Raw genomic sequence first — 18,758 nt, 5'->3', positions numbered from 1 at the left:
TATATACTCAGCTTAATGTAGCCTTCTAAGCTATCCGTATAAAGACAGATTTCCTGTGACACTTGCTGTCGCAAACTGAGAAGAGAAGCCAGTCAAGAGTATTTCGCGCTTTATGCAGGACATGTCAGCACCAATCCAGACTTAATACACGTGAACGATTACTATACACCAGCCCATATTCATATCCACCACTGCGCCATTCGTTTACATAACCCACCCACAAACCCAACCGCCTACCTCTTCCCCTGCGGCAGCATCGCTAACAACCTCTCCAATTCCATCGCCGTACTCCCATCGGCCTTATCCCTAATCTCTTGCAACAGCTCCCTATCCTTGGCTTTAAACGCCTCTTCACCCGCCTTGACCATCAACCCACACTTGATCCACATGTCGACCCTCTCCGGCACCGTCAGCGTTGTGCACTTGGGGATAAAGACACTCGCTACTCTGGTGTTTCCCGCACCAAGGACCTCGTTGAAGAAAGGCTCCCAGCCAATCGGGCTCTTCTTTTGCTTTGCAAATTCCTCGAGCTCGTTCCAGTGCCGCGCTGCGACGAGGGCGCGGAGGCGGATGTATGTGTATGTTTTGTCGTTGATCTTGAAGTCTGACTGCACCTTTTGGGCGCGCTTATAGTGGCCTTGGCGGATGAGTTGAAAGATTGTCTCGTTTGCTGAGAGACCGATGTATGTTTGACCTGGTAGCGCACCTGCGGGTGTTGGGTCTCTCGGTCCGTTGAGGTCTGTTTCGAACTGGTGTTGGAGACGGAGCAGTTTGGCAGCATCGTCTATAGCTTGGCGCTGGAAGACGGCCGCGCTGTCGCGTGAATCTTGGAGGTACTTTGACGCTAGTTTCAACTTGTCTTGCTGGGCTGGATGGCTTTCCTGTGCGATTGCTTCGGATAGTAAGAGGTTCGAGCCGTCGAGTCTCCTGTCGTCTTGGTAGTAGAGATCTTTCAGTAGCTCACGGTCTTGGTCCCAGGCTGACGACTCGACCAGAGCTGTGGCGACCGGACGGCTGTTGATGACGCGGAAGAAGGAGGCAAGAGGTAGCTTCTTGCGTAGGTGTAGGAGAACGTGGAAGATGAGATCGGTATCGCCCGACTCGATCGCCTTGTCGAGCGCAATGTTGTCTTCCTTCATGTTGAGTAGTAGCGGTACTTGCTTGCCAGCTCTGGGTTCGTAATTGAGAAGCTCCGTCGCCAGTCGCACGCGACCTTCATCGTAGGCCGCCCGTGCGATCTCTTCGAATGAGACACCAGGCTTGCCATGCAGTTTCTTAACTATAAGACTGCAAATCTCCTCTTCTGGGTCCGTCGAGACGCGCACCTTCTGTTGCGCCCAGTGTCCGTGAATCTGGTTTGCTGGCAGATGCAGATACTCGGCTATGCGCAATGCAAGAAGGTATTCGCTGCGGTTCGTGAGACGCTCAACGAGCTTCTCAGGCGTCATGCGGCGATACTGGTCGTAACTGAGCGGCAGGCCAACCTCATAGAAGCGCACAGCGTTCAGAACTCGTAGTGTGTCGCACGTGTCGACAAAATCGTCAGACGAGTACAGGTCCAGCACTGACTTTCCGTACGAAGCTGCTTTCAGCAGCGACTTTTGCCAGTGGATGTTGTACTCATGCGCAGCGGCCTTGATGCATGTGTCCACCGCCTCTCCCAGACTCGGTCGTATCAGCTGTATGAGGTCGTCGGCCTTTGGGCTCTTCTGTTCTAGGAGCGAGGACGCTTCCAATAAGTTTGCAGCAGGCGAGTCGGAGCCCAGCCTGAAGACATCCACCGCCTCATCCGGCACCTTTTGTATGAATTCGCAGACGTCGTTCGTGAGGAGCCGTATGCCATCGACGTCCGGCAAGAGATGCACCCAGGTGTCGTAGTAGAACTTAGTCGCGGCACTTCGAGGGCCGATCAGGTGTACTTCGTCTTCCCAGGCTAACGCGACGGCGTTCGAGCCGCACCATTCCATGTCTTTCGGCACTGTCTTGATCTTGCTGTCGTACTCGCTGAGCTTGTCATTCCAGTCGCCGCTGACAACCCACACCTTTCCATCCTCTGTGTAGAAGGCTAGGAACTCCGCGCGCGGACTGACGCTGATGTGCCTGAACGGTCCGGCATCGAAGTTGCGATCTTCTGCCTCAGTCGCATCGACGACATACAGCGTAGACCCAATCGCTAGTATGACTTCCACCGATCGCGATAGCGAGTAGGCAGGTGGTATGATGCTCCATGATATGACGGGTTCAGTCGGCGGTATAGCGAGGAGTTTGGGGCGCGGTTCGGCGTACGAGGTGACTGAGATGAGGTGGTTGTTCCCGAGGAGCGCTACAAATCCCGTGTTGTAGAATTTGCATGAGAGTACGCCGTATTCGTCTGCGCCGTGGCCGAGGGTGAAGGGCACGAAGTCGCCTTGGAGGTCGTAGTAGCAGCGCACCGTTCCGTCCGAGGTGACGACCAGCAGCTTTTCGTCTTCCGACCATCCCAGGCCCTTGATTGTGCCCTTGTCCCACTATCGCCTGTCAGTAGTCCGTCCTTCATCTCCCGGCACATGTAGAGGGTTGCATACGTTGATGCTACGAATCAGCTTGCCCGCGCAGCTGTAGATGTCGATGCTCGATTTGGACGCGCCGGGACCACGGTAGGTATGCAGCTTCTCTTCATCGCGGTAGACGGCTACAGAAGTCAGTCGCCTGGTCACATGTTCGCGCAGTCGTCGGCAGACGGTGGGACGTACCTACCTACAGCACCGCTATACGGCGCCCCCACCACATTGTAGTTCTCGAGCTCGAGATCCGCGTCGAAGACAGCCTGGTAGAGCTGCACCTTCCTGTAGAACTTGTCGCCGACCTTTTCCCAGTTGGCTGTTGGCTTGGACATGGTTGGGCGCGACTATCGGGCTATCATCGCGCGAACTTGTCGGAGGCTTGGGGTGCCTGCATGGAGCTTCGAGTTGAGGTCATAGCTCTGCCGCCGAGGCTGTCGCGCCTGCGAAGGTTGCCTTTGGGTAGGGCGCCCAAAAACCAAATCTAGCGAACATGCGCTTCGTTTCTTACTTGTATGACTTTAAGCATGATATGGCAATGTGTACTTCCGCGTCTGTTGTAATGTAATGTTCGGCTCACGTCAACTCTCCGCAGAACTCATCGAGACTCGTGGGATATCTTTCATTTTTTGCTAACTATATACTGGTATACTAATCTTGGGTACTGCCAAATCCAACTTGAAGAAAACGCCGTCGCTCATGCATTCGTAACCAATCTGTGCGCCTAGAAGTCCGATTTCCTCCCAACCAAGTCGCATAATCAACATCAGAACACATCTGCTCAATGACCTCCGATGAGCTCAGCCAGTGTCTCGCGGATACCGAAGCGATCGACATCGCTGCCGACTTTCTTGCGGAACATGCCCAGGTCCTGGAGGAAGGCCTCTGCCTCATTGTGCAACTCCTGCGCCAACTCATCGTGGTCACCCTCATCATAGCCTGAATCAGAGTCATCATCGCTGGCCTCACCATCAGGAGCAGGGATCGATCCATCTTTACCCTCGCCTTCGCCTAGCCATGACTCATTCTCGAAGTCTGGCGTACCAAGCTCCCGGGGCGGTGGCAGGACGATGGGGTTCTTGAGCTCTCCTAGAGCGAGCTGGAGATGGCGGCGCAACGAGTCGATCTCTGCGCGCAAAGCTACGTTTGTGGGACGCAGCTCTTCGACTTCGGAAGTGAGCGCCTTGATCTTCGCAGCAGACACTTGACGGTTCTCCTCCATGAGGCGCTGCATGAGTGCGACCTGCCTCTGGTACTCGTCTAGCTCGGTGGCTTCCTCCCTCTTGCGCTGGCTGGCGGCGTTGACACAGACTTGTAGACTGCGGATCTGTTCTGACATCTCTGCAATCTGGGCGTCTCGCTGGGCAGCCGACATGCAGTCCTGGTTGACCAAGGCACGTGTGCGGATGCGCTTGGCCTGGTCGGCGTAGCGTAGGGTGGAAAGAGTCTCATCGTAGTCGGCTGGCGCAATGCAAGCAACCATGGCTGTCTTGCTGTTACCACCCAACGAGTCTTTCAACAGCCAGGTCAAGACGGAATCACGGTACGGCACAACCTCTCGTGGCCGTCGTCCTTTGGCACCGTGTCGTCTTGGGTCGGCCAGTGCAGCAATGACGCGACCAAGTGTGGTGAGAGACTTGTTGATCTGCCCTCCCTCCTTCAAGCGAGCTCCTGTAGCTTCGGTCGACTTGGCACGTTCGGAGCCAGCGAGATCGACAAGACGCATGCGCGCTGTGCGTTCGATGGTCTCGTCGGATAGAAGCGAGTGGGTGATTTGCTTGAGGCGGATTGTGAAGACGGCGTGGGATCGTGATGAGGTGTCGTTCATCTTGGTGGAGGCGGTCGTTCGGCTCTATAATACTGTTAATATGTCGCTGGATGAGTATGTAGAGATGCGCCTACCAGGTCGCCAATCTTCATCAAGCGCGCAACATCAGCGTAGCTCTTGACTTCAGCCTCGGTCAGACCCTGCACGTATACACCATCCTTCTGACTCTCGCGGATCTTGAGGTAGATGGGCGGGGTCGTCCGCGGGGTGAGCAGATCCCGTACGTGCTCGTTGTAGACTTCGAAGTAAGAGACTTGGACGTGGTAATTCGTGTTGGGCGACGGTTCGTGTGCGATGCGATCGAACAGCTCCTCGCAAGTTCGCGGGATCAAGCCTGGGTTGTCTGGTGTGCCCATCATGGTGTAACTCTTTCCCGACCCCGTCTGACCGTACGCGAAAATACATGTGTGGTATCCTCCGAAGTTGTGGTCGAGGAACTCTTCACCGAAAGAGCGGTAGACGTCTTCTTGGTGGGCGTAGTGCGGGTCGGACTCGTCGTGCGACCAGTATGAGCGATCGAATGTGAATTCCTTGTCGTCTAGAACACGGCGTCCGCTGTTTCCGCTCTCTTCTGGCGCATACAGAGTTGTCTTTTGTGTGGCTGGGTCCATGCGGATTAGGCATTTCGTGCCCTTCTCTTTCTCTATAGTCCTTATTAGTTCCTATACGCATCAATTGGGTACTGATATCCTACCTCTCGGCACAAAAGCCCTACATCGCACCACCACCTTGACATTGCCGGGGTCGTCGTTCATGGGCGCGGGTGATGAGAGAGCCTGAAGATACGATGCGTCGGATGCGCGCATGGAAGGCGCAGAGGCGGTCGTGTGTAGAGGATACATTCTGTAGTCCAAGATACCGTCTAGTATGAGGTAGCAAGAATCCAAGAGCTGTTGCGACCGGTGAATGTACAGCAGGTGCATAGGCGGTGTTGAGGTGGAGCACGGATCGCTCTGCCCATGACTCGTGGGCCATTGTTTGGGCCGTGTCAACACGCGGTTGCCGTGTGCGATCGATAACACGTCACTGCCAAGCTCCCCACTGACGCGCGCGCCATCACAGCGCGACGCGACCAGACCAAAGGGGATGTCTAATAGCTTCCGAGATCTGCTGGGGAGATACTGTGTGGTCGGATCACCTTGGATCTGTCTCCAGGTACACACTGACGAGTACCCACAGCAGCCCTCGTCTCCCAACACGACGCGACAGGACGACCTGGCCAAAAGCAAGAGCTAGCTGACCTGTCCATGGCAGCAACAGACGGTGAAGCTGTCTAGGCGCATCCGGTGAAGGATCAAGGACTATCAGTTGGATACCTTGCAGTCACCAATGACGGCTTTCGCCCCAGCGCCTTCCACGCAACACCTGGGCATGCTCCAATTCAAGTCGCGTTCTTTCGTCGACACGAGACATCAATCTATTGCCCATCGCAATCTTACACGGCTTCTGGTTCGTTTGGATACGTTGTTGGACTGATGTTGTCTACCGCGCACTTTCGGCCGGGTGTGCATCGCAGTAGCGACTAAATTTTCCATCTGAGGCGGGCGCAAAATGTGACTGGTGTCGACCCTGCGACGTGAACTCTAACCATGCAATTACAGAACTTCATTCAACCTAATATTTACTCGCATGCGACTTGCTTACCTTCATTCGTTTAATGAGAACAGGCATCCAGCGGTCGAATATAAAGCCAGGATACCTTCAGCGGCCTGTCGACACCTCGCTTGAGGAGCGCACTACCGACAAGGCCTATCACGCCCGCGCAAGATTTACCTGCCGTCGCCAGACATGGCCACCGCTGCAGTACTAAGTCTCTTGGACGAACATACCCGGCAAGTAGCCTTTGATGGTAGCCTGGCGAGATTAAGAGCTGCACCGGGAATCGACAGCGGCGCGCTCGATATTTGCGTGCGACTGTTGCCCAGCGGAAGCGTCCATGTAGAAGGTGGAAGTACTTCGCAGCATGAGGAACTATGGAATACCGTGTTGGACCGTCTAGTCGACCAAAGGTCACCGGAGAGCCTCTACGAGATTGCTGAGATATGCTACACCCACGACTCGCATGCCGCATCTCTTCTCAATTCCAAAATCAAGCAAAGCCTTTCCACCCTAGCCACGGATCTATCGGCCGAACAAGCACATGGGGAAAACATCGAAACTGCAAGAGCCTATCTCGAATTCCTGAAATGCTCCTTTTGGGTGCCGGCCGCGTCTTCGTACATGGTCGACTCGCAATCTCTCACTCTCCTTTCGAGCTTCGTCGGCATCGAAGGGCTAGATGATACTGCACACGATACTTTGTCCGCTTTGTTTTCGCTGTTGAAGAGCAAGAGAGAGAACTCGCCCACCAATCTCGATGAGGTCATTGATCAATCAATATGGAACCGACTCAATGCACTCGACATGGCAAGGTTTGCTGCTCGGTCTAGCAAGATATACAGGACCTGGTTCCAATGGATATCGCTCGCCGCTTCCGCTGGGCTTAAGTTTACATGTGTGAGCAACGAAGAATACTGGAGAAAGCTTAGACTGGGTCTTGTGAAAGGCCATGCAGATCAACGCAAATACTGCCTCGGTATCATCCGCCAGTCTTTTCTTGCTACTTCTGACCATATCGATACACCTACGATGCGATACGATGCCAGTGGTAAAGACCGGGAGCAGTACGATCTATATACGACCCTATTCGAAACTATCGTGCTTCATCGGTATTCTGGCCAGGTCGAGGACTGCCTAAAATCCATGACGACGCTTCTTGGCTCTTCTTCAGCAACAAATCCTTCCCGGATTACTCCCGCGATGACGACAACTCTACTCACGGCAGCCTTAAACCCGTTGATACAGGAGAGCGTTAGGAAAATGATTGGCCGCTGGTATATGGACTTTATCATCGAAGTAAGTCACATGTCTTCCATTCTCATAGACGATATCGTTGTTATCGTTGTTGTACTATCCACGCAACAAGATAATATTTGATGGCGAAAGCCATGGCCTGCTAGAGGCTGAGTATACCGATGCTGACTTTGACATCGCAGCGCCGGGGTGACTTGAGCGGCCACATAAACTTCCTTTTCGAGGGATTTCTGCCTTGGGCAACGGATGGTAGCCTCTTCACATCGACTCTTACTGCCACACGATCATCGACAACGTGCGCTCACGGAGACGCACTCGCTGCAGTGATCTCTCGGTTTGTCTCCGATACCGAAGACACTCCATCATTCGTCCCTTCGGTCGACTATGCCGTCTCTGAAGTCGGAGTGGACAACCGAAATGGCCGTGCAATCATTCTTGGCATAGTTCGTTACCTCGTGAATGCCGGCGGGAGGATGTTCCAACCAGCAATATTGTACATGATGCATGGTCTCATCGAAGGCCTGAAGACGCGATACGAAAGAAGCCCAACGCATCACAAACTGGAAATTTCCGAGATTACCGAGATCATCAGCTTATCACGCTTGCCTGGAATGCCAGAGGTAGCAAGTGACTTACACAGCGTTCACTGCCAAAAGCTCTGCGATCTTCTTGATCCCGATTCACAGTCGAAAGGTGTACCTACCAGTGAAGCCCTGCGGGCTAAATGCCAAAAGCTGGAAGATCCAGTGGATCACTCTGCGCTCCAAGCAACCTTTGGCACGAGTGATGGCGAGCTGCCTACTCTTCAGTCATTCATCAACGACCTCCGCGACTCAAAACATAGCTGCATACAAGGTCCAGCCTTCGCGCCAGCATGCAAGAGCGTGATGGAGTTTCTTGATCGCACTGAGCCAGCCAAGATCGACGCGAACGAGCTGCACACTGTGTTGTCAGCACTATGGGAAGAGGCCGAGATTCGCGACTTCATCAGACCATTTGCTGTACACCTGCCTGCGCTACTATTCCATCCGACATGCATAATAGTTTGTGTTGAGGACGCTCTGGACCACTTTCCCAGTGGCTGCGACATCCAAGGTCTGCTCTGGACAGCCATGAAACGCCTTATGAAGCTATCCAAGGGACGGTCCTACATTCTTGCAGTACTTGCTCGATCGCTACGCAAAGCTGTATTTGCACACCCATATGCAATCAAATCATTGCGGGGAGGCCTCCCCTTCGATGACTACATTCTCGATTTCATCAATAATCCAGCATCCATCGGAACGGAGTTTTTGTTTGAGGTTGTCGCTGCGGACAAGCTTCAGCAATACCTGCCGCATCGAACATATGCATCGTACTACGGTATGCGAGAATGGCATGCATACGCAGCTGTCATAGATATCCTACATCGTATTCCGAATGACCCATATGTCTCATCTCCAGAGACTGCTCGGAATATACTGGATGAGTTGGAACTTCCCTGGGAGGATCAGAAACCACCAGTCGCAGTCAAATGTCCATGGAAGAACACTTTTCAACTGCAGGCAATGCTATTGATGAGTCACTACTGTGTGGATGACATAAATGTGGAGATTCATCTCGACTATTTCACTCGTGCCTTAGTGGTAGAATCATGGCCACGATACCGCTACCTGCTCGAATGGGCCATAGCTCGCATCTACCGTCGGTTCCCGGAATTTTCTTCGCGTCTCTTGATAGAGCTAGGAAATCTGGAAGAGTATAGCCCGATCCATATCGCCAGTCTGATGAAGATTTGTCTTCTAGTCGCGCCATACGAAACCCAAGACTTTGCAGTAGAGTTCATCACACACCTGAACTTCTACTCTGCCAGCCCCAAAGTCCAGATCCGCCACGAAGCAAACTTTGCGTTTCCCATCGTGTTTGACATAGCTGTTGAGAAGGGCTGGAGGAGGATTACCGAGAATCCCGCTTTCAAAGGCATGAACGCTTTCATCCGCCGGCTAGACAAGTTCAACGCTTCTCCTTGGACGATAAGAACTCTAAAGGTCGATATTGAACAGGACTTTACCCTTACAGGCATCTTTCAAGGCCGATACCTGTCGATCGAGACACCGGAACCAGAGCTCGTCACGCATGAAGACTTCGAGGCTCTCGAGCGTGATGATCAGTCTGATGGTTTCAACCCACCACCTGCACGCATAGCACTTGGGAACAAGATCAAACCCAGCTTTGATGTCGTTACGCCAGCTAAAACTACCCCGGTACCCACCACCACAGAGCCGACCGGCCAAATCACCCTCCAAACCAAAGCCGGCATTGACCTCGACAACCTCCACCCACCTGGCGGCCCACCCAGCATGCAAAATGCCCGTCCCGCATCCGTCATGCTCGTTGCCTCTCTCATCGACAACCCCACCAACCTCGGCGGTCTCTCCCGCATATCCGAATCTTTCGGTCTCGAAGCCCTTTACATCGACGATCTCAAGAAGGTCGCGCACAAGGACTTCAAGGCTACCAGCGTGCGATCAGAGAAACATCTTGCTATCAATGAGTTGAAGGAGGTTAGTGTCCCGGCGTTCTTACTCGATGCCAAGAGTAAGGGGTACGAGGTTGTGGGCATTGAGCAGACGGACCGGAGTGGAATACTGGGGACAGAGGATAGTAAGAATGATGTTGTGGATGGAGAGACGATTGTGAAAGAGGCTAGAAGCCAGGATATTGGTACTTTGCCGAAGAAGTGCTGTCTTGTGCTGGGTAGTGAGAAGGAAGGTATCTCCGCGGAGGTGCTGGCTGTCATCGATCGCAATGTCGAGATCAAGACTGTGGGAGTAACCAGGAGTTTGAGTAAGTCACAACCTTGTAACTCGCGTCAAGGCTCACATGCTAATGTTCTCACTAGACGTTCAAACCGCAGGTGGAATAGCACTTTACGAGTGGTGGAGAGAATGGGGCGGCAGCAAGGCCTGATCCATAACAGAACATATCATCATTGCTTACTCAACAATAACTCATTCGTTGCTTCAACAGCAAACATCCACTCAATTACTCAAAAACCCTCTTCCACACCCACAAACTCCTACTATTAGTATAATGCCTCAACCCCTCCATCCCCCACTCCATGCCCACTCCACTCTCTTTATGCCCCCCAAACGGCACTCTGGGATCAACATCAAAGTGCGAATTCACCCACACACTCCCCGCCTCCAACTTCCGTGCCATGGCCTCTGCGCGCGCAATGTCCTTACTCCACACCGATGCGCCCAGCCCCGTTCTGAGCGCGTTGGCGCGGTCGATGACGTCGTCTTCGTCGCGCCATTTGAGCAGTGGGACGATGGGACCGAAGGGCTCTTCTTGGACGATGCGGGAATTTTCGGGTGGGTTGTCGATGATGGTGGGTGTAATGTAGTAGCCGGTTTGGGGGGTTGGGGTTATGGTGCCGGCGAGGGCGGAGGCCCAGTTTTGGAGGGGGATTTGGGCGTACATGTTTTGGACTTTGTCGAATCTGGGTAACGTGTCAGTACAGAAATTGAATGAAGTGAGGTAATATGTACTTACTGCATTCTATTCTGCAACGGTCCTACTACAACGCCCTCTTCCGTCCCAGCGCCAGTCTTGATATTCTCCCTTGTAAACTCAACCATCTTATCCCGGAACGTGTCGTAAATGCTCTCATGAATGTAGATACGCTTCGTCAACATGCATATCTGGCCTGAATTGAGAAAACTCAACGTCGCGATCTTGGGCAGACATTTGTCGATGTCCACGTCTTCACACACAATCGCTGCGTCATTCCCACCTAGCTCCAGCACATACCGCTTCAGCGTTTTCGCACAGGATGCTGCGACCAGCTTGCCTGTTGCTATCGAGCCTGTAAATGATATCTTGTCGATACCAGGGTGCTCTGTGATCCAAGGACCGAGTTGGTCGTCTCCGCTGAGTACCTGCACGACACCTGAAGGGAACACGGTCATGGCCAGCTCTCCGAGCTTGAGGTCGCAGTATGGTGTGTACGGCGATGGCTTCATGATGAACGTGTTTCCTGTGATGAGTGCTGGACCCAGTTTGCCTAGGCCTAGTAGGATAGGCCAGTTCCAGGGCACGATACCGGCGCATACGCCGATGGGTGGGTGGGTTGAGTAGATGGTCTTTTCGTCGTCTTCTTGTAGGACTTCGTCTTTGATCTCCATCGTCGCGAAGGCGCGGAGCCAGGTCAGTGCGCAGTCCATCTCGGTTCGGGATAGCGATAGTGGTTTGCCTTGCTCCGAGGTGAGGAGTTGCTCCAGCCCATCGCGGTGGTGTTCTATCGTGTCGGCGTACTTGAGGAGTAGTTTTGCGCGCTCGGAGAAGGGTGTGAGGCTCCATGTCTTGAATGCTTTGCGCGCTGCGTCTACGGCGGCATCTAGATCTTCCTGCCTGGCTACTGGCACTTCGTAGAGCGGTTGACCGGTGGCTGGATTGATTGAATGCCGCGTTTCAGGGGTTGGGACGAGCTGGTTATTGATGATATTGCCTAGGTAGGTCTTTGTGTCGAGTTTGGAAGCCATCTGGATTTGCTCGTCCTTGAAGACCTTTCAAGATTCGGATCGACTTGCAGACAAGGATGCGCACAGCAACGGCATAGTTATACGCATAGCTACCTAGGTAGATGCGGCCAAGTTCTGATGGCTGCGGTTGAAGTGGGGTTGACATCGTACAGACGCGGGGTAAGCATCACACTACGAGCTGTCATCGTTCGCATATGCTCGGTGACCATCTGATTCGTAGAGTGTATATTGTCTTTGCTTGGTGTTGGGCCCATCGCGGTTCCTAGGGATTGATGACGCAGTGGGTCAGCGGTGCACGGATGCCAACATCGACGACGCGGGGATGCGACGCGTCTTCGATCACGCTCCAACCACCCCATCCGCTCCATCACCATCACCATCACCAAGCCATCCTGCGGCACCACCCGTCTCTACGTTAGGACACGCGCAAGGAGATACCAGGCTCGACTTCACCGCCATGAAGATCTCGTGCGAGCCAGATGTCGGCTGAGGCATGCTTTCCCCGCCAAGCATCATGAAACGGCTATCAAACTCATCCTCTTCGGCACGACTCGACAAGACCCCTACCTCGTTCTAAGATCGCCCAGCTGAGCCCAGCCGTCACTCGTTCTCTAGGGCCTGTCGGTTTCAATTAAGCTCATTGTCACCCCGCTTAAGCCTCTTCGAACAGGGCACAGAAGCTCGTACAAGCATTCAACCGCCGCAAGGTCGAACGCCAAGATGCATCTGTCACGACTGCTGAAACTGAGCTCTCCGTATTACCCGGGCTGGAAGTAGAGATATAATGGCGATGAAGTCCACAGTAAGGCGACAATGAATGGAACCTGACTATCTACTCAAAATGCCTTTCATGCACTCAAAAGGTGCTACTACGCTCGGTCATACTTTCCGGTGAGCACCATCATTGCTTTCAGATTCGCAAGGCTGAACCGCTAACCAGAGGTAGAAACTTCGATCAGACGATCATCACAGTCAAAGTCGGCGGAAAAGACTACGCCGAGTCTTTCAGTTGCCACCGCGAACTCCTTCGACGATGCTCTCCATACTTCAACACGTGCTTAGAGGAGAAGAGCAACTCGCCCTACGAGAAGTCGGGAACTACACTAGACCTCGACGACACAACCCCTGACGTGTTTGACGCGTTCATGCTATGGTTATACACAGGCTTCATACCACACCATCTCATCGAGGGAGGGAAGGAAGTCCACCCACCGACTCATGCAGTCAGTGTCAATGGCGGCGACAGTTCGAGCACCACCGGTCAGGAGGAGGGCGATGATGTGGATACTGCGTCTTGGGGCATTGCTTTAGAGACCGACGATACGGAAGCGGACGCCGTGCCGGCCAACGCTGCCGCTGCAAGCAGCCCTGCCCCCAGTGCAGAGAAAGTCCCTGGCGATGCTGAGCCCGAAAAGGCTGCCGCAGTACCGCCTCCACGAAACCCAGCTGAGAAACCTGAGATACCTAAAGAGACGCTGTGCCCATGCTGCTCAAGACCATACAAGTGGAGAGGGCTGGAAGGCTTCTTAGAGCGCCGATTCATATCACTCTACGTCTTCGCACACCGCTACGCCATCCCGAAGCTGCGTCGCGCCGTCATCTTAGCGTGGCAAACGAACGACGAGATCCTGCAAGTCATGCCCGACCACAGCAATGTCATCGCCGCCTACGAGAGCCTACCACCAGACGCACCGCTGTGCCGATACTTCCTCGATATGTACTCCGTGTACTGGAACCCCGACCGCGACGACGAGCGCACGATAGCCCTGCGAAGTCAGCTTCCGCAAGCTTTCTTATTCGAGCTGGTAACAATGTTGGCGAGGGGGGAGAGGCCAAAGATGGAGAAGGAATGGTGCGAGTTCCATGAGCACGAGAGCGAAGAGGAAAAGAAGGCTTGCTTGGATGACTTGGCCAAGGACCCCGTTGCGAGCAAGGCACTCAGGCGCATCAAGGATAGCAAAGGCTGGAAGGGGCTGGTGCTCAAGAAGGGAAAGAGATGAGACAATGAGGATCAACTGCATACGCATCATGGCATGGCGTTTCGGAGTCGCATAACATTGGCATATCCCGGTTACACAATTAGCAAAATTTATTCTCATTGCATTCACATTCCCAATTTGGCGAACAATATCCACATATGCCTCCCCTAAGCCGCTAACACTCGTGTTCTCCGCTTCATCAGCAAGCTGAGGAATGCGGGGAAGCAACACGAGCTCTCCTGACCGCGCCAGACATATCATCAGATGTTCAACTCAGCCATCTCCGTTATATGTACCCCATGGCATCTTTGTAGCAGTGGGTTGCGGGCAGCGCTAGGTGATGCGGCGAAAGCCATGGAGTCGCTGCTTCCATTCGCGTGCATGGACTTTTTGCTTGGCGTCTGCGCACGTCTTGCAGTACGAGATCAAGGAGTCTTGTAAGACTATAGTGGCTCAGAGTTACGTGTGGATATCGTGTTAGCTGAGATGGCTTCGTACTGGCTTGGTCATGAGTGTCGATGGGGTGGCGCTGCTGCAACGCTGATGCGAAATGCGTGTCTTGGAGGTACTGTAATGGTGTGAGTGCGATACGATGCCGAAGTAGGAATCACACAGCTGTGATAGAGCGTCCCGAGTATAAGAAGGTCTTTCTGCTCCGCTCAAAATTTGACACCTGCACAAGCAAAGCGATACAGTAAACCAACACCCACTTCAATCGACCATCTACTCATCAAACTTGCATCAGCCAAATCGCTTAACCTCATCATGAAGACATTCACCATCGCCGTAGTCTCCTCCCTCCTCGCCCTCACCACCGCCCTCTCTCCGCCTTACGAACCCCCCTGCGACACATGCATCCCCACTCCCGACCAGAACAAGTGCGACATCACCACCTCCTGCACCTATGTATGGGGCCACGACAACCCCCATACGCCTGGTCCAAATTATTGCGCCTGTCGCCATGGGTATCGTACGTCTCCCCTCACTTCCCTCCTTCAAACCGCCATCGGTTCATCGACATGTGCGCTTACACATCCAACAGGCGCGACAGGCTATAAAGCCGACGACTTCGAAGTGCAATGGCGACTACCATGGTACGGTACTCCAAATGGCGACCCGAGCCAGGAGGGTAGAGTGTTTGTGAAGCCGGGAGTGGAGTGCAATACGCTTTGTGATGATTGGCATCTTGGGAAGGATGGGTGTAAGGCTGTGCAGGTGAAGAAGTGGTGTATGTAGGGGAGAGCAGTAATGGTAGTGGTAGCGTCGGTCAACTGAGATTCTGGTATACGACCCTTCCGTAGTAGACGTGCTATAGTCAGGAATTAATCTTTGCTGTTTGTAATCCTTCGTAACTATTACTGACTAGAGTTCGAATTGGTTTGACACCAGAATCTTAGCGCTTACTCGCCTGTCCTTAGCAATTGTTCGACTGATCTCAGCGCTTGCTTTCCTGGTCGTGGTTCCCAAGGTGAATGGTCTGGCCAATATGGGGAGCCGCTGACGCAGAGTTCAGTTCTCGCCATAGCTCCAATTCTCTTTGTGTAGGTGGAGTTGTTTCATTAGCCAATTTTGCCTTTATCCTATCCCTCTCCTTCTTATTTTTGAGTACAGTTCGCACGGTATTGAGTCTTGCTGGTGCGTATCTCGGTCCTTGCTCGCCTGCTCTCCGACCGACCTGTTCATGCAATTGATCTATACTCAATGGTCCGAACATCTTTTCGAAATCATCATTCGTCAGACCCCTCGGGTCCATGAAGCGCTCTGGCAAAGCCTTGTCAGGCGAAATGTTCCCACGTTTACCAACAAGTTTCCTCTTGGACACAATCCGCACTCGCTTGAAACTTGTAATGTCCTCTTCTTCATGCTCTGCATCGGCGTATGAACCCTGATCCTGCCCCTGATCCTGCTCTGCGGTAATCACAGCTTTTAGTGGAATCATTGACCCCTTCTTAGGCAGATTTGGCGACGAGGCCGTGGCCTGTAGCGGAAGTTCATCATCTTGAATCGCGGTTATTCTGCGGAACCGAATCTGACATGTCATGCATTCTATTTCAGCATCGCTGGAATACTTCGATTGGGTGTGGCATCCTGGACATGTAGTGCTATTGCTCTCGCCAGCGGCATCTTGATTGAAGATGAAGCTCATTTCAATTCGTTGACCAGGTCTGAAAGCTGCGTGCCATGGACGGGACAATCCGATCTCTCTTCCCGTACCGCTGGCTTGCAAGGCGTACTGACGCCTTCTCATCTTGCTCTGGCCTGGCATGTCCTGGAAACGCAGCTCAAGTGCGGAATGGAAAGCATCCCAAGAGGTAATCCATTGCAAAGAGAAAGGCGCGACACGGCCAATGGGGTCTTCCAGCGTTATCAATTCTTCCGAAATGCCTCGCTCCAGGTACCTGGGGAGGGTTTCTTGCAAGCGGGTGATGGCATCGTAGATCGCAAAGTTGATCACCATCACACTTTCCATCTTGCCTTTGATCTCACAACCTAGCTGACGAATCCAGTCAAACTTGAGTGCTTCTGAAACCTTGGTTAACATCGAAGTGCCGGCCTCGATGTTCATGTTGGCAGTTTTCATGCCATCTTTGATGTCATCAAGCGCCGCATGTTGTGAAGTAGTGGTAATGTCGTTTCTGAGCTGAGCTCCGTCGAGCTTTTCGTTCATCTCCTTTCGATTAACGCTCAGGAGTGCACTATACGGTATCAGTACGGAGATATTCGACAAGTGAATCATGGCGCTCACAAATTCGCTATCGCTAACAACGTCTGGAGCGATGAGGTAGCCCTTACCACCTCCGCATAAAACTCCACCAGAGCCTCCTTTTCCCCAATTCGCCAGCGAACTGCCATCGTCACTTCTTTGAGCTTGTTTGTTCCATGCGATTTGTCAAAGGCAGTCTGGTATCTTCCAATTCGTGCTAGAAAGGCACCACCCAGGTCGTGACATCTAGCAACAGCTTGCTTTGACGTTTCGCAAAGAGTGCATAACTCTGGTGTAACAAGTCCCGGCTGAATGACATATGTATTCACTGTGTCGATGATTTCGTTCAGATTGTTGATAGCCTGGACAACATCGCGATATTCAGCTTTAGACCCGCGGGCCTCGTCGAGCGTCGCAATAAGATCTTTCGCCAACAAAGCAACCGATATTATGTCACCAACGGCACCGAACGTGATTGACATAGTGGGATAAGGAGAAGATGTCAGGGTACACTGAGTGGTGACATGGAAGGAAATATCTGTTGTTCTGAAGCTGCGCCTGACCCCGCTTGAGTGAAGTCACACAAGATGGCTGAGTCGCTAAGCCTCCACGAGGTCCAGCCAGTAACATGTCACACATACCACGCCACTTCATATCGCGACTGCCTGCCGATGCGGCACAGTTGCCAAGACCGCATCCTTCTAGTTCGACCTCACCTCACTTTGAGACGAATAACCACTCTCAGTGTCCGACTTCTTCTCATCTGTACGCACCTTGAAGCGATCGGTCTTTTCATCAGCCCAGTGCGGGCGCGCATCGAACGCGAACTGCAGAATCTCTGGACGCTGGTAGTGGCCTGCCGCATCGATCCACACCTTTACCGATCCCATGTGGGAGAAGTCAATCTCGCCCTGCACCAACTTTTCCTCTCCGCCCGTGTGCGGACCAGCGATGTACGAGCAGAACGGATGGAGGACAGAAGACCAGCCGCCGCCAGCCTTGACGAGGTCCTGCTTTCCGAGGTTCTCTTCCATCCAGTCGAGGCACTGTTGGTCGACGTAGTTGGAAGCAGTGATGACGAAGACTTGGGCAGTGAGGGCATGGGCCTTCATCAACGCCTCGATCTGCGCATCGGCAACCGCTTCGAAGCCGGCCATAGTGGACAATGCCGGCCAAGCTCCCGCATGAATGTGCTGGTTCTGTGTGATGAGGGCCTGGCGCGCGCCGTTCATGGTATGCTCCCAACACGCGAGACCTCCGAGGTTGTACCCGAGCGACAATGGCCAGTTGCGCAATGTACTTCCGTTGCCCTGAGCCCACACCATGCGCTCGACATAGGTTGGCTGGAGCTTCCGATGAACACCGAGTATAGTGCCGTCGCTATCGATAATAACTTGCGAATTAAACAGCGTATAGCCGTTGGCGACACGTTCGCACACGCCCAGATTGATGGCTACACCGGTCCTGCGACAGGCATCCTGGATAGCACTCACATCCTCCCCATTCGGCTCCACCACAACGCTCTCTTCGGCGTATTTGGCCAAAGCAGCGACCTGCTTTAGGGGTGGGTAACATTCGATCCAGTACTGTGGTAATATTAGCCTGAGCCCCAGCATACCAAGTTTGAGATAACAGCCGATGCACATACAGGATAGCCAGGAATGAAGGTCTCGGGGAACACCAAGAGCTTGACATCATCTTTCGCAGCTTGTTCGATGAGGCGGATAGTCTTCTTGATGGTGGCAGCTTTGTCCATGAAGACAGGCGCAGCGTGGGCGGCAGCCACCTTGAACTTGGTTTCCTTGGGTGCCATCTTGTTGCAGCGCGATAATCGGGGTTCCTACTCGATGAATTGAGTCAAGACTGTCAGGCTGGTGAAACTGCGGAGAAGAGAGCTGTCGTGGACCCAGATTTCTTTGTTAAGGTTGCTTGCTACCTGCCAAGATCGCCGCTTCCGGTCGGTCACCGTACAACGGCGGCCGCTGCGGCACGTCGTTATCTCCCGCGTCGTGGAAAGGTCCGATTGCCCAACTGCCAGCCCTTCCCGGATTGCCAAACAATGCAACTGCACATGAAGATCGTTTGTCATCGGGCTAGTGCGCATCAGGTACCCGGCTCGTCACACCACGCGTTCTCGCAGCCAGGTGAGCCTATACTAATATAGCTAGCGTCGACTCCATTTCGCACCGAAACCGGCACTCTCCCCGAAAACACTGGCATTCACTCGTTGCACAATCGGTGCGATTACGCGGGAAACTCATCCGACTGGACATGTGATTGCACGGCCTTATGGGTTCACTGCAATAAATGCATGTCGTGACACAGAAA

General features: G+C 53.2%; 7 protein-coding genes across 7 annotated transcripts; 2 read left to right on the top strand and 5 right to left on the bottom strand.

Annotated features, from left to right (window-relative positions):
• Nucleotides 1-233: 233 nt before the first annotated feature.
• On the bottom strand, nucleotides 234-2,875 carry J4E92_002071 (uncharacterized protein; the record flags this gene model as incomplete). Its single annotated transcript, XM_051493477.1, has 3 exons — nucleotides 234-2,507; nucleotides 2,565-2,671; nucleotides 2,737-2,875. The coding sequence occupies 3 exons, from the start codon at nucleotides 2,873-2,875 to the stop codon at nucleotides 234-236; spliced, it is 2,520 nt and encodes an 839-aa protein (XP_051356708.1).
• A 446-nt stretch (nucleotides 2,876-3,321) lies between these two features.
• J4E92_002070 (uncharacterized protein) lies at nucleotides 3,322-5,123 on the bottom strand (the record flags this gene model as incomplete). Its single annotated transcript, XM_051493476.1, has 3 exons — nucleotides 3,322-4,392; nucleotides 4,443-5,011; nucleotides 5,063-5,123. The coding sequence occupies 3 exons, from the start codon at nucleotides 5,121-5,123 to the stop codon at nucleotides 3,322-3,324; spliced, it is 1,701 nt and encodes a 566-aa protein (XP_051356707.1).
• Nucleotides 5,124-6,156: 1,033 nt separating this feature from the next.
• J4E92_002069 (uncharacterized protein) lies at nucleotides 6,157-10,170 on the top strand (the record flags this gene model as incomplete). The annotated part of the gene is made up of 3 exons (XM_051493475.1): nucleotides 6,157-7,263; nucleotides 7,404-10,047; nucleotides 10,103-10,170. The coding sequence occupies 3 exons, from the start codon at nucleotides 6,157-6,159 to the stop codon at nucleotides 10,168-10,170; spliced, it is 3,819 nt and encodes a 1,272-aa protein (XP_051356706.1).
• A 75-nt stretch (nucleotides 10,171-10,245) lies between these two features.
• Nucleotides 10,246-11,747, bottom strand: J4E92_002068 (uncharacterized protein; the record flags this gene model as incomplete). The annotated part of the gene is made up of 2 exons (XM_051493474.1): nucleotides 10,246-10,705; nucleotides 10,759-11,747. The coding sequence occupies 2 exons, from the start codon at nucleotides 11,745-11,747 to the stop codon at nucleotides 10,246-10,248; spliced, it is 1,449 nt and encodes a 482-aa protein (XP_051356705.1).
• Nucleotides 11,748-12,588: 841 nt separating this feature from the next.
• On the top strand, nucleotides 12,589-13,747 carry J4E92_002067 (uncharacterized protein; the record flags this gene model as incomplete). The annotated part of the gene is made up of 2 exons (XM_051493473.1): nucleotides 12,589-12,638; nucleotides 12,688-13,747. The coding sequence occupies 2 exons, from the start codon at nucleotides 12,589-12,591 to the stop codon at nucleotides 13,745-13,747; spliced, it is 1,110 nt and encodes a 369-aa protein (XP_051356704.1).
• Nucleotides 13,748-15,161: 1,414 nt separating this feature from the next.
• Nucleotides 15,162-16,912, bottom strand: J4E92_002066 (uncharacterized protein; the record flags this gene model as incomplete). The annotated part of the gene is made up of 2 exons (XM_051493472.1): nucleotides 15,162-16,422; nucleotides 16,719-16,912. The coding sequence occupies 2 exons, from the start codon at nucleotides 16,910-16,912 to the stop codon at nucleotides 15,162-15,164; spliced, it is 1,455 nt and encodes a 484-aa protein (XP_051356703.1).
• A 219-nt stretch (nucleotides 16,913-17,131) lies between these two features.
• J4E92_002065 (uncharacterized protein) lies at nucleotides 17,132-18,243 on the bottom strand (the record flags this gene model as incomplete). The annotated part of the gene is made up of 2 exons (XM_051493471.1): nucleotides 17,132-18,016; nucleotides 18,079-18,243. The coding sequence occupies 2 exons, from the start codon at nucleotides 18,241-18,243 to the stop codon at nucleotides 17,132-17,134; spliced, it is 1,050 nt and encodes a 349-aa protein (XP_051356702.1).
• Nucleotides 18,244-18,758: the final 515 nt, after the last annotated feature.

Source organism: Alternaria infectoria (assembly GCF_024043175.1).
Source record: "Alternaria infectoria strain BMP 0036 chromosome Unknown scaffold_2, whole genome shotgun sequence".
NCBI classification, from domain to species: domain Eukaryota; kingdom Fungi; phylum Ascomycota; class Dothideomycetes; order Pleosporales; family Pleosporaceae; genus Alternaria; species Alternaria infectoria.
The sequence above is the reverse complement of the archived record's forward strand: the minus strand, read 5'-3'. Positions and strand labels throughout refer to the sequence as shown.